This window comes from Bombina bombina, chromosome 7, assembly GCF_027579735.1.
Source record: "Bombina bombina isolate aBomBom1 chromosome 7, aBomBom1.pri, whole genome shotgun sequence".
NCBI lineage: Eukaryota > Metazoa > Chordata > Amphibia > Anura > Bombinatoridae > Bombina > Bombina bombina.
This window is the reverse complement of record NC_069505.1, coordinates 355,865,868-355,878,309: the sequence shown is the minus strand read 5'-3', so window position 1 is coordinate 355,878,309 and position 12,442 is coordinate 355,865,868. Positions and strand designations below refer to the sequence as shown.

The window sequence follows — 12,442 nt, the reverse complement described above, 5'->3', positions numbered from 1 at the left end:
TTCGGTCGAGTCTCATGATTCTGTGCGGTCTCTATCAAAGGCCTTGCTGGTTCTAGCTGATGGGCAGTTACTTGTGCCTTTTCCTTTTTGTCCCTCTGCTTCTGATGATGCAGTTTTTTGGAGGGTTTTTGGAGGGTGTTTTTAGGCTATGGTTCCCGTCAGAATGGGCCGCCTTTTTGTACCCGCCCGTTTTGCATTCAGTGTCCTCTATAGCTTGGGTATTGTTTTCCCAAAAGTAATGAATGCAGCTGTTGACTCTCCCCATTTATGAAGAAAAACTTAAATTATGCTTACCTGATAATTTTCTTTTCTTTTTCGGTGGGGAGTTTGTTTCCAGTTTGTTTCCTGCTGTGGGTGTCTTTATCAAACTCGGTATCTGGGCTACTATGTGAGAATTCAGTGTCCATTGTACCTTGGATATGATGTCACACTATGACTTAGAGGTGAACTTTGCTGCTTGAAAGCTGAAAGTCAAGAGTTCAAATCCAGCTGTGGCTATGTCCTCTTCAATATGCATGTCCTACAATTATCCTTGCTGGAGTTACATCGCCTGTTGTGCAAGGTCTGTTCCAACTGAGGTATCCCAGGGTTTCTCAAGGGGGTCTTATTTTTGTTCCTTATCTTTGACTGGACAGTTTGGTTCTGTATCCAGATCCCTTAGGACTGGTTTGAGACGGCCCAGTTTCCTGTTGCTGGGACATCTCATGTTCCTATGGGAGGATTTCTCTCTCTTTTCTCGGAGATTTGGATACTCTGCTAGGCTGGCAGTTGTGGCCGGATGGTCCCTTCTTCGGTTTTTGACCCGTTGGGTCCTTATTCAGCTTCCCACTCCGTAAGCTGTTTGTTTTGTTTTAGTTTACCCTTTCTTGGGGTGGACTTGACATTCTACAGTATATGCCTGGTGCTTGGAGGTTTTTTCATCCTCTGTTTAGTGGGGTTGTCCCTTCTGCCTTGAGGGCAGGTTGCCAGGTGTAGGGCTGTTTACTTGTGACGTGCCATTATTCCATTATTGTGAAGGGTCTCCTTTGGGAGTGTCCTTTGTCTTGGGAACGGCACTGTGTCTGGGTTCTGGAAACCGAGCTCTTTTGTGGGGGGGGTTCTAGATTCCTCCCCTTTTTCTTTCCTGAAGGTCTTGGTGTAGGGAATTTTCATGCCTTTGTCTTTTCGAGCATTGCCAGTCGATTTGTGTTGGGTCCGTTGCCCGGAGTGAGGGATAGGGATCTGTCTGATCTGTTGATCTTTGACCGTGTATCAGAGTTAGATCTTGTGATCCTTCCTCGGCAGGTATTTTTTTCTCTGCGGGTTCTGGGTTCTATTCTCCCTTTCCTGCCTTTCTTGGGAAAGTGTTGATTAGCTAGGGTTGGGGACTTGTGTTTGCTTAAGCCCTTTGCTGCAGGAAGTCTGGGGCTTCTACGGAGCGTTTTTAGTTATTCTGATGCTGTTTTTTTGCGGCTCCCGGGGACGGTTCATCTTTCGGTTGCTCTATCCGGGGTGCGAGTTAGCACTCTGAATAGGGGAGGGTTTTTTTCTTTCTCCTTTTAGTTTCAGGGCTTTTCTTTGGTCCCTTAAACTCCATTCGGATGGGGATCTGGAATTTTCTCCCTTTGCTCTGCTAGTTGATTTTATTTTCCTTATTGCCCTAGTTCCTGTGTGTTCCTGGGGGTCCTTACGGACTTCCTTATCCAAATCCTTTTTTTCTTCCTTTAAGTTAGACTGTGGATGTTTCCCTTCCTTCTGGTTGTGGGGTGAGGTTTTTTTGTGGGCTGAGAGCCTGCAGGATTTTGTCTCTTCAGGGGCTCTTGGGCTCGGTCGAGTCTCATGATTCTGCGCGGTCTCTATCAAAGTCCTTGATGGTTCTAGGTGATGGGCAGTTAATTGTGTCTTTTCCTTTTGTCCCTCTGCTTCTGATGACGCAGTTTTTTGGGGGGTTTTTGTCGGGTGTTTTTAGGCTATGGTGCCGTCAGAATGAGCCGCCTTTTTGTACCCGCCCGTTTTGCATTCAGTGTCCTCTATAGCTTGGGTATTGTTTTCCCAAAAGTAATGAATGCAGCTGTGGACTCTTCCCATTTATGAAGAAAAACTTAAATTATTCTTACCTGATAATTTTCTTTTCGTCAGAGGGGGAGAGTCCACAGCTCCCCGCCCTGCGTTTTTTGTGTGGGGCGGCCGTAATTTTTGTTTTTGTTCTTCTGGCACCTTTTTCACCCTAATATTTCTCCTACTGTTCCTTGTTCCCTTGGCAGAATGACTGGGGAATAAAGGAAGTGGGGGAGGTATTTAAACCTTTGGCTGGGGTGTCTTTGCCTCATCCTGGTGGCCAGGTTCTGTATTTCCCAAAAGTAACTAATGCAGCTGTGGACTCTCCCCGTCTGAAGAAAAGAAAATTATCAGGTAAGCATAATTTAAGTTTTTGGTGTATATCATGCCACCATTTTGTCACCAAATGCAATAAAATAAAAAAAAATTGTTCACTTTTTCACAAACTTTGGGTTTCTCACTGAAATTATATACTGCTTGTGCAATCATGGCACAAATGGTTCTAAAATCTTCTCTGGGATCCCCTTTGTTCAGAATTAGCAGACATATATGGCTTTGCCATTGCTTTTTGGTAATTAGAAGGTCGCTAATTACAGCTGCGTGCCACACTTCTATTATTCCCGGTAGTGAAGGGGTTAATCAGGTACCATAAAAGGTTAATTTTAGCTTTAGTGTAGAGATTAGCCTGACACTTCCCAACCCTTGATCCCTACCTTGTCGCTCTCAAACAGCACTTTTTTTTCTGCAGTGTAGGATCCCATCCCCCATAACCCTTCAACCTCCCTGATCCCCCCTAAATAGCTCTCTAACCATCCCGCATCTTAGGTACTGGTTGCTGTCTGTCAGTACCAATAAACCCCAATTTTGTATGTTTTTGTTTTTTTTCTTATTTTTTCTGTAGTGTAGCTGCCCCCCTCCATTACCCTATCCCCTCCCAGATCGATATCCTTCCTCCTCTATAGGGCCCTTCCTCCCTCCTTCACCCTCCCTGCCGCTCTCAGGAGATATTTTCTGTAGTGTAGTGGTCCAACCTGCTCCCCTTTGCAGTGATGGGCCACCCACCCATCTCCCTCCTAACCCTCCAACGCCACCAACGATCGGCACCACCGCTGCCCGTCTATTTCTGCACTGCCTCACTTGTGGGGCATGCAGAAATAGCTTGTGGGGCATGCAGAAATAGCGCGAGATTAGCAAGATTGCAGAGAAAAGCCCAGGACTGTCCTTAAGGTCCTTGAGGGGGTAAACATGGATATGAACCTTCATTTCTTAAAGTAATATACCTTTGATTACTACTCCAATTAGAGCCTATATCTGCTCTGATAAGTTGTTGCTCAAGGTTCAATCCCCGTTTATATGCTGGCATTGGTGGATTCTGACATTCCTGAATTTCTGGGTTACACTTAGACAAAATCCCTGAATGTTTTTTAAATCCAAATACAATCAGATGGTTTTCTACAGTGGATAGAAACAAATGCTTCTCAGTGTGTGAGTTATCCGTACAACACAAAAAATGTAAATCAGCGCTAATATAACGTTGAAATAATAAATAGGTAAAGGATATCAAAATGTTAGGAATATACCTAATGACAATAAAACATGACAATATATGAACTGGATATAAGTATCACTATACAAGTATAGACTATAAAGAGTTCAACCACAAAAGCAAAACAAACAACAAAGGCAGGTATAATGTTGTTGCCCCCAAAGTAGAAAGTCTGTGAAATTTCAAATAGGTGGAAAAAAAATCCAACAGAAATTAACAGGTTGTTGTAGGTCGGTGCTGCCCTCTTTCAGTGGTATTTCCAGTGAACCACGGCACAAAGAGAACTAAGGCAAAAACACATGAGAGGCGCACGACGAATTAAAGATTTATTCTGTAGATAAAAATAAAGTGACACATAAGCACTTACATCTAAAAAAGCAACATCCAATTTGTTAGCAGCTAGACCCCGGTGTTATCTCAGGAGCTGTGTTCAGACACCTCTTGTCAGCGAATTGGCGTCTGCCGTCACTGATGATAAAGAGTCCGGAGCGTCCCCCAGCTTACAGATGTCTCACAGTCTGATAGAGAGACCGTCTCCGAGATCCAGTCGTGCAAAACGTCTGAGAAACAAACCCTACGCGTTTCTTCCGGTACCCGGCCAGACTTTCTCAAGGGTATTCAACAGTTTATGTAAACAGCTGATAATAACTGTATTCTGAGAGCACAATTTATACATTCATGAAAACAGCACTCCCTGGTGATTAACCTATAGTATGACCGTTTTAATACATTTGAAATAAAGCATTATTTCTTCCATACCAAACATTATAAATTCATAATAAATACATACATAATAAGTATAAAACTTTGATCAAATCATATATGATCATATCAATTAATACATAAATATGGATAATATCATCATAAAACATATATATAAAAAATATAAAAAAACATGTATACTAAAGATAAAGATAAAAACACCTAAACATTATATTGATATGCTGCTAAATCCAAATCTACATTTAACCCATTAGGCTGTAAGCTTCCTATTTTATATATCCAATATGTTTCTTGTTGTCTAAGGGCCAACAATCTATTATGAACATTCGGAGCTACCCAGTATATCACTTTTACTTTTAAGGAAACAGGATTACAGTTATGAGCCTCTTTAAAATGATTTGGGGCACTATGTTTGATTGATTTTTCTTTAGCCATTTTTATATTATAAAGGTGTTTATTGACTCTTGTTTTGATCTTCCTTTTGGTACGTCCTACATAGAATAGGCCACACCCACACGTAAGTAAATAAACTACATAATAGATTGTTGGCCCTTAGACAACAAGAAACATATTGGATATATAAAATAGGAAGCTTACAGCCTAATCGGTTAAATGTAGATTTGGATTTAGCAGCATATATGTAATGATTAATTAATTGTATATCAAGTTTCTATGATTTTTAAATAACCTCTAGTTAATTTAGTGTAGGCGTCGGTTTGTATATCAATATGATGTTTAGGTGTTTTTATCTTTATTATTCATGTTTTTTATATTTTTTATATATATGTTTTATGATGATATTATCCATATTTATGTATTAATTGATATGATCATATTTGATTTTAGAAAAGTTTTATACTTATGTATGTATTTATTATGAATTTATAATGTTTGGTATGGAAGAAATAATGCTTTATTTCAAATGTATTAAGACTGTCATACTATAGGTTAATCACCAGGGAGTGCTGTTTTCATGAATGTATAAATTGCGCTCTCAGATTACAGTTGTTATCAGCTGTTTACATAAACTGTTGAATACCCTTGAGAAAGTCTGGCCAGGTACCGGACGAAACGCGTAGGGTTTGTTTCTCAGATGTTTTGCACGACTGGATCTCGGAGACTGTCTCTCTATCAGACTGTGAGACATCTGTAAGCTGGGGACGCTTCAGACTCTTTGTCATTAGTGACGTCAGGTGCCAATTCGTGTGCGGTCAAGGAAAAACATTCCACTGAACTAACACGCTGACAAGAGGTGTCTGAACACAGCTCCTGAAATATCACCAGGGTCTAGCTGCTAACAAATTGGATGTTGCTTTTTTAGATGTAAGTGCTTATGTGTCACTTTATTTTTATCTACAGAATAAATCTTTAATTCGTTGTGCGCCTCTCTTATGTGTTTTTGCTTGTGAGATATCCAAAATAGCATATATTAAATCTCACTTACTAAGCAAAAAGAAGTATTAATCCTTTTATGTTAGTCAGCACAATCTAGGAAGTCAAACTGCAAAGACACGACTGCTAATCTCCAAACTGCACAGCTCAGAAATTGACTAAAGTCACATCATGGCATTTTTCCGGGTATCCAGCAAATCCAAACTAAAGTTGCTTTTTCTTTTTTTATACTTGCTGAATAAATTATTCTATAGTTAACTTTAGGATTGGTTTGTGTATTATCTCTATTATTTATTCCTTATGCTATGATTATCTCTCTCCTCTCTCTCCCCTCTAGCCATTGCAGAAGCCATAGAAAAATGGAAGATGGAACGAGATGCACGACTTGTAGCTGGTGACAAGAATGAAGAAGAGGAGGAAGTAAACATCTATGCCATAAAAGATGATGAGGTGCAGTGTTTTTTTGTTTGAGTTTTTGTGAATTTACATTCATATTTGTTATAAATCAGGGGGAAAAAACAACTTTGTAAGTGTTATTATTTCTAAAATGAAAACATAAATCTAATTTATTTAGTAAGTCATATAAACTGGTTACTGGTAATCTCATAAAAATGCAAATAATAAAAACCATATTCTTAATTGTATTTAGACACAGTAAAATGGTTCATCCCTTGACATCAATACCAATGTTGAAGAGTAACTAGCAATAATAAACAGCTAGATTACAAGTTTGTGCGTTCGTCTTTTAACGCTGAAAATATGGTATTTTCAGCATTAAAACAGCACCGCAGCCATTACAAGTCTTGTCAGTATAGGTGTTCCACAAGCCTTTTTTAGCCTGTAACGCAACGTCAGTACCGCACTCGTAAAAATGACATTTTTACATGGGTTTCCCATAGCGCAGTGCTTTCCAAACTGTGTGTCGTGACACATTAGTGTGTCGGCGGCAGTTTGTAGGTGTGTCCCTGCTCAGCACCAATTTTTTTTTATTTAAATTTTTTGGGGTTTCTGACTTTCCGCCTGCCTGCTACACATATCACATGATTGATACCTAGTAGGTCACAGATCATCTTAACCAACTGGCGCAGCTAGGCAGGAACTGAAACTATTCCTATTGGCGGATTATGCAATATTCCACCAACTATTCAGAAACTGTGTTCATCCCATCAACCTCATACATTCCATTCAACTAGTAAGTAGCTATTGGTGTTATTAAACTTTTTTTTTTAATTCTTGCACATACTTACTGTTACTTGTAAATACATTTTGTTATTATTTAATTTATGTATGTGTCTGCATCTCTTAAAACAAGTTTGTTTAACCGCCTAATTGCTAGTACAACTGAATTACTGTGTTGCGAAATGATGTAGGTCTAAAAAGTGTGTCACCAACATTAAAAGTTTGGAAAGCTCTGCCATAGCGCTTGTATTACGACAGTACAGCCTAAAACAACAAGATCTGTAACACCATCTAAAGTCAGTAGTTATGAGCTTTATGCTACAAATCTGTAACATAAAACTCATAACTAAAGTGTTAAAAAGTACCCCCAAACTGAGGCCCTCCCACACCACAAACACTATAATAAATGTATTAACCCCTAACCTGCCACTCCCGTCATCGCCGCCACTATAAAAATGTATTAACCCCTATTCCGCCGCTTCCCGACATTGTCTTCACTATACTAGTTATTAACCCCTAAACCGCTGCCCTCCTGCATCGCAAACACTATTTAAATATTATTAACCCCTAATCTGCTGTCCGCCCACATCGCCCCTGCTATACTTTAGTTATTAAGCCCTACACCGCAAGCCACTATAATAAACCTATTAACCCCTAAACCGAAAGCCCCCCACAACGAAATATAATAAATTAAACTATTAACCCCTAAACCGAAACCCCCCACATCGCAATAAACTAATTTAAACTAGTAACCCCTAAACCTAACGCCCCCCTAACTTTATATTAAAATGACAATTTCCCTAGCTTAAATTAAATTAAAACTTACCTGTCAATTTAAAAAAACTAAGTTTAAACTAACAATCAGGGCCGCCATGTGGGGGTGACAGGGGTGACTCCTGTCAGGGGCACAATGGGCCAGGGGGCCCCATGAGGCTAGAACAACTATTATTTAAAAAGAAAACATTTTTGACAGCCACCAGAGGGTACTACAGCAGAATGCTATTGAGCGTGGGAATTGTTATTACAAGGGGTAAAGCATTAGCATTTAAGGGAATTTCTGAGTGTGCACTAAACCACTATGCACAGTGTGAGACAGACTTGGCACTTAAGTTTGTACATTGTGTGCCTGAGTCAGACGGCACATCACTTTCATTTGCAGAGGATAGGACTTACTTAGTAAATGTTTTTTTATTTCTTTGTGCAATTTCGGATTGTAACTTCAGTGTGGTAGTAGTTGTATTGTGGGGCCAGATGTCCATAAAAACACATTTCTTTCATGTAATTGGCAAGAGTCCATGAGCTAGTGACGTATGGGATATACATTCCTACCAGGAGGGGCAAAGTTTCCCAAACCTCAAAATGCCTATAAATACACCCCCACCACACCCACAATTCAGTTTTACAAACTTTGCCTCCTATGGAGATGGTGAAGTAAGTTTGTGCTAGATTTCTACGTTGATATGCGCTTCTCAGCATGCTGAAGCCCGGTTCCTCTCAGAGTGCAGTGAATGACAGAGAGACGTGAAGGGAGTATTACCTATTGAATGCAATGGTCATCCTAATGGGGATCTATTTCATAGGTTCTCTGTTATCGGTCGTAGAGATTCATCTCCTACCTCCCTTTTCAGATCGAAGATATACTCTTATATACCATTACCTCTACTGATTCTCGTTTCAGTACTGGTTTGGCTATCTACTTTATGTAGATGAGTGTATTTTGGCAAGTATGTTTTCTCTTAGCTATGGTTTGGCACTTTAAATGTAAAGTTCTAAATATAATGTTTGTACTTATATTTGCCATGATTCAGGTTTATCAGTTTCATTTTGGGAAATGCATATATAAAAAATAAAAATATTACCTGAAATTTTTTCAAATTGACTTTTTCTCTAAATTGCGGGCTGTTAGGCTCGCGGGTGCGCAAAATGCTATAATTTATTGCGTCATTTTTGGAGCGAGACGTTTTTTCTGCAAGAATTACGTTTGTTGACGTATTTTCGTCATTTCCGGCGTCTTACTTGGCGCCGAGAATTTTCACGTAGTTGCGTCACCTATGACGCTCGTGTTTGTTGCAGACGTTTTCTTCTGTTAAGTTGTGATCAGTCCACGGGTCATCATTACTTCTGGGATATTACTCCTCCCCAACAGGAAGTGCAAGAGGATTCACCCAGCAGAGCTGCATATAGCTCCTCCCCTCTACGTCACTCCCAGTCATTCTCTTGCACCCAACGACTAGATAGGATGTGTGAGAGGACTATGGTGATTATACTTAGTTTTATATCTTCAATCAAAAGTTTGTTATTTTAAAATAGCACCGGAGTGTGTTATTATCTCTCTGGCAGAGTTTGAAGAAGAATCTACCAGAGTTTTTGTTATGATTTTAGCCGGAGTAGTTAAGATCATATTGCTGTTTCTCGGCCATCTGAGGAGAGGTAAACTTCAGATCAGGGGACAGCGGGCAGATGAATCTGCATAGAGGTATGTAGCAGTTTTTATTTTCTGACAATGGAATTGATGAGAAAATCCTGCCATACCGATATAATGTCATGTATGTATACTTTACACTTCAGTATTCTGGGGAATGGTACTTCACTAGAATTACACTGTAAGAAATACATAAAGCTGTTTAATAACTAGAGATTATGTTTAACGTTTTTGCTGGAATGTAAAATCGTTTTCATTTACTGAGGTACTGAGTGAATAAATGTTTGGGCACTATTTTTCCACTTGGCAGTTGCTTAATCTGTTTTCTGACAGTTTCTGTTCTCCCTCACTGCTGTGTGTGAGGGGGAGGGGCCGTTTTTTGGCGCTTTTTCTACACATCAAATATTTCAGTCAGCAACTCATTGTATTCCCTGCATGATCCGGTTCATCTCTACAGAGCTCAGGGGTCTTCAAAACTTATTTTGAGGGAGGTAATTTCTCTCAGCAGAGCTGTGAGAATTATAGTTTGACTGAGATAAAAAACGTTTATTCTGTAATTTGTTTCGTGCTTTCAGAATTTGTTATCTTTGCTAATGGGATTAAACCTTTGCTAAAGTTGTGTTATTTACAAGGATTGAGGCTATAACTGTTTCAATTTATTAATTTTCAACTGTCATAGATCTTCTGTGCTTCTTAAAGGCACAGTACGTTTTAATATTATTCTAATTGAATTGTATTTCCAAGTTACAAGTTTATTTGCTAGTGTGTTAAACATGTCTGATTCAGAGGATGATACCTGTGTCATTTGTTGCAATGCCAAAGTGGAGCCCAATAGAAATTTATGTACTAACTGTATTGATGCTACTTTAAATAAAAGTCAATCTGTACAAATTGAACAAATTTCACCAAACAACGAGGGGAGAGTTATGCCGACTAACTCGCCTCACGTGTCAGTACCTACATCTCCCGCTCAGAGGGAGGTGCGTGATATTGTAGCGCCGAGTACATCTGGGCGGCCATTACAAATCACATTACAGGATATGGCTACTGTTATGACTGAGGTTTTGGCTAAATTACCAGAGCTAAGAGGTAAGCGTGATCACTCTGGGGTGAGAACAGAGTGCGCTGATAATATTAGGGCCATGTCAGACACTGCGTCACAGGTGGCAGAACATGAGGACGGAGAGCTTCATTCTGTGGGTGACGGTTCTGATCCAAACAGACTGGATTCAGATATTTCAAATTTTAAATTTAAACTGGAAAACCTCCGTGTATTACTAGGGGAGGTGTTAGCGGCTCTGAATGATTGTAACACAGTTGCAATACCAGAGAAAATGTGTAGGTTGGATAAATATTTTGCGGTACCCGACGAGTACTGAGGTTTTTCCTATACCTAAGAGACTTACTGAAATTGTTACTAAGGAGTGGGATAGACCCGGTGTGCCGTTCTCACCACCTCCGATATTTAGAAAAATGTTTCCAATAGACGCCACCACAAGGGACTTATGGCAAACGGTCCCTAAGGTGGAGGGAGCAGTTTCATCCTTAGCTAAGCGTACCACTATCCCGGTGGAGGATAGCTGTGCTTTTTCAGATCCAATGGATAAAAAATTAGAGGGTTACCTTAAGAAAATGTTTGTTCAACAAGGTTTTATATTGCAACCCCTTGCATGCATTGCGCCGATCACGGCTGCAGCGGCATTCTGGATTGAGTCTCTGGAAGAGAACATTGGTTCAGCTACTCTGGACGACATTACGGACAGGCTTAGAGTCCTTAAACTAGCTAATTCATTCATTTCGGAGGCCGTAGTACATCTTACTAAACTTACGGCGAAGAATTCAGGATTCGCCATTCAGGCACGCAGGGCGCTGTGGCTAAAATCCTGGTCAGCTGATGTTACTTCTAAGTCTAAATTGCTTAATATACCTTTCAAAGGGCAGACCTTATTCGGGCCCGGGTTGAAAGAGATTATCGCTGACATTACAGGAGGTAAAGGCCATGCCTTGCCTCAGGACAAAGCCAAAGCCAAGACTAGACAGTCTAATTTTCGTTCCTTTCGTAATTTCAAAGCAGGAGCAGCATCAACTTCCTCTGCACCAAAACAGGAAGGAGCTGTTGCTCGCTACAGACAAGGCTGGAAACCTAACCAGTCCTGGAACAAGGGCAAGCAGACTAGGAAACCTGCTGCTGCCCCTAAAACAGCATGAATTGAGGGCCCCCGATCCGGGATCGGATCTAGTGGGGGGCAGACTTTCTCTCTTCGCCCAGGCTTGGGCAAGAGATGTTCAGGATCCCTGGGCGCTAGAGATAATATCTCAGGGATACCTTCTGGACTTCAAATACTCTCCTCCAAGAGAGAGATTTCATCTGTCAAGATTGTCAACAATCCAGACAAAGAAAGAGGCGTTTCTACGCTGCGTACAAGAGCTCTTGTTAATGGGAGTAATCCATCCAGTTCCACGATCGGAACAGGGACAGGGGTTTTACTCAAATCTGTTTGTGGTTCCCAAAAAAGAGGGAACTTTCAGACCAATCCTGGACTTAAAGATCCTAAACAAATTCCTAAGAGTTCCATCGTTCAAGATGGAGACTATTCGGAACAATTTTACCTATGATCCAAGAGGGTCAGTACATGACCACTGTAGATTTAAAAGATGCTTACCTTCACATACCGATTCACAAAGATCATTATCGGTACCTAAGGTTTGCCTTCCTAGACAGGCATTACCAGTTTGTGGCTCTTCCATTCGGATTGGCTACAGCTCCAAGAATCTTCACAAAGGTTCTGGGTGCTCTTCTGGCGGTACTAAGACCGCGGGGAATCTCGGTAGCTCCATACCTAGACGACATTCTGATACAAGCTTCAAGCTTTCAAACTGCCAAGTCTCATACAGAGTTAGTGCTGGCATTTCTAAGGTCACATGGATGGAAGGTGAACGAAAAGAAAAGTTCACTCGTTCCACTCACAAGAGTTCCCTTCCTGGGGACTCTTATAGATTCTGTAGAAATGAAGATTTACCTGACAGAGGACAGGCTAACAAGACTTCAAAGTGCTTGCCGCACCCTTCATTCCATTCAACACCCGTCAGTGGCTCAATGCATGGAGGTAATCGGCTTAATGGTAGCGGCAATGGACATAGTA

At 40.6% G+C, this 12,442-nt stretch overlaps 1 protein-coding gene across 2 annotated transcripts in view; it reads left to right on the top strand.

Annotated features, from left to right (window-relative positions):
• ISY1 (ISY1 splicing factor homolog) overlaps positions 1-12,442 on the top strand; it is a 743,196-nt gene that overhangs the window by 596,974 nt on the left and 133,780 nt on the right. For both annotated transcript variants that reach the window (XM_053721042.1, XM_053721043.1), the window contains exon 9: positions 6,036-6,148. In XM_053721042.1, coding sequence (XP_053577017.1) covers positions 6,036-6,148 — 113 coding nt within the window. The remainder of the gene's footprint in view (positions 1-6,035; positions 6,149-12,442) is intronic.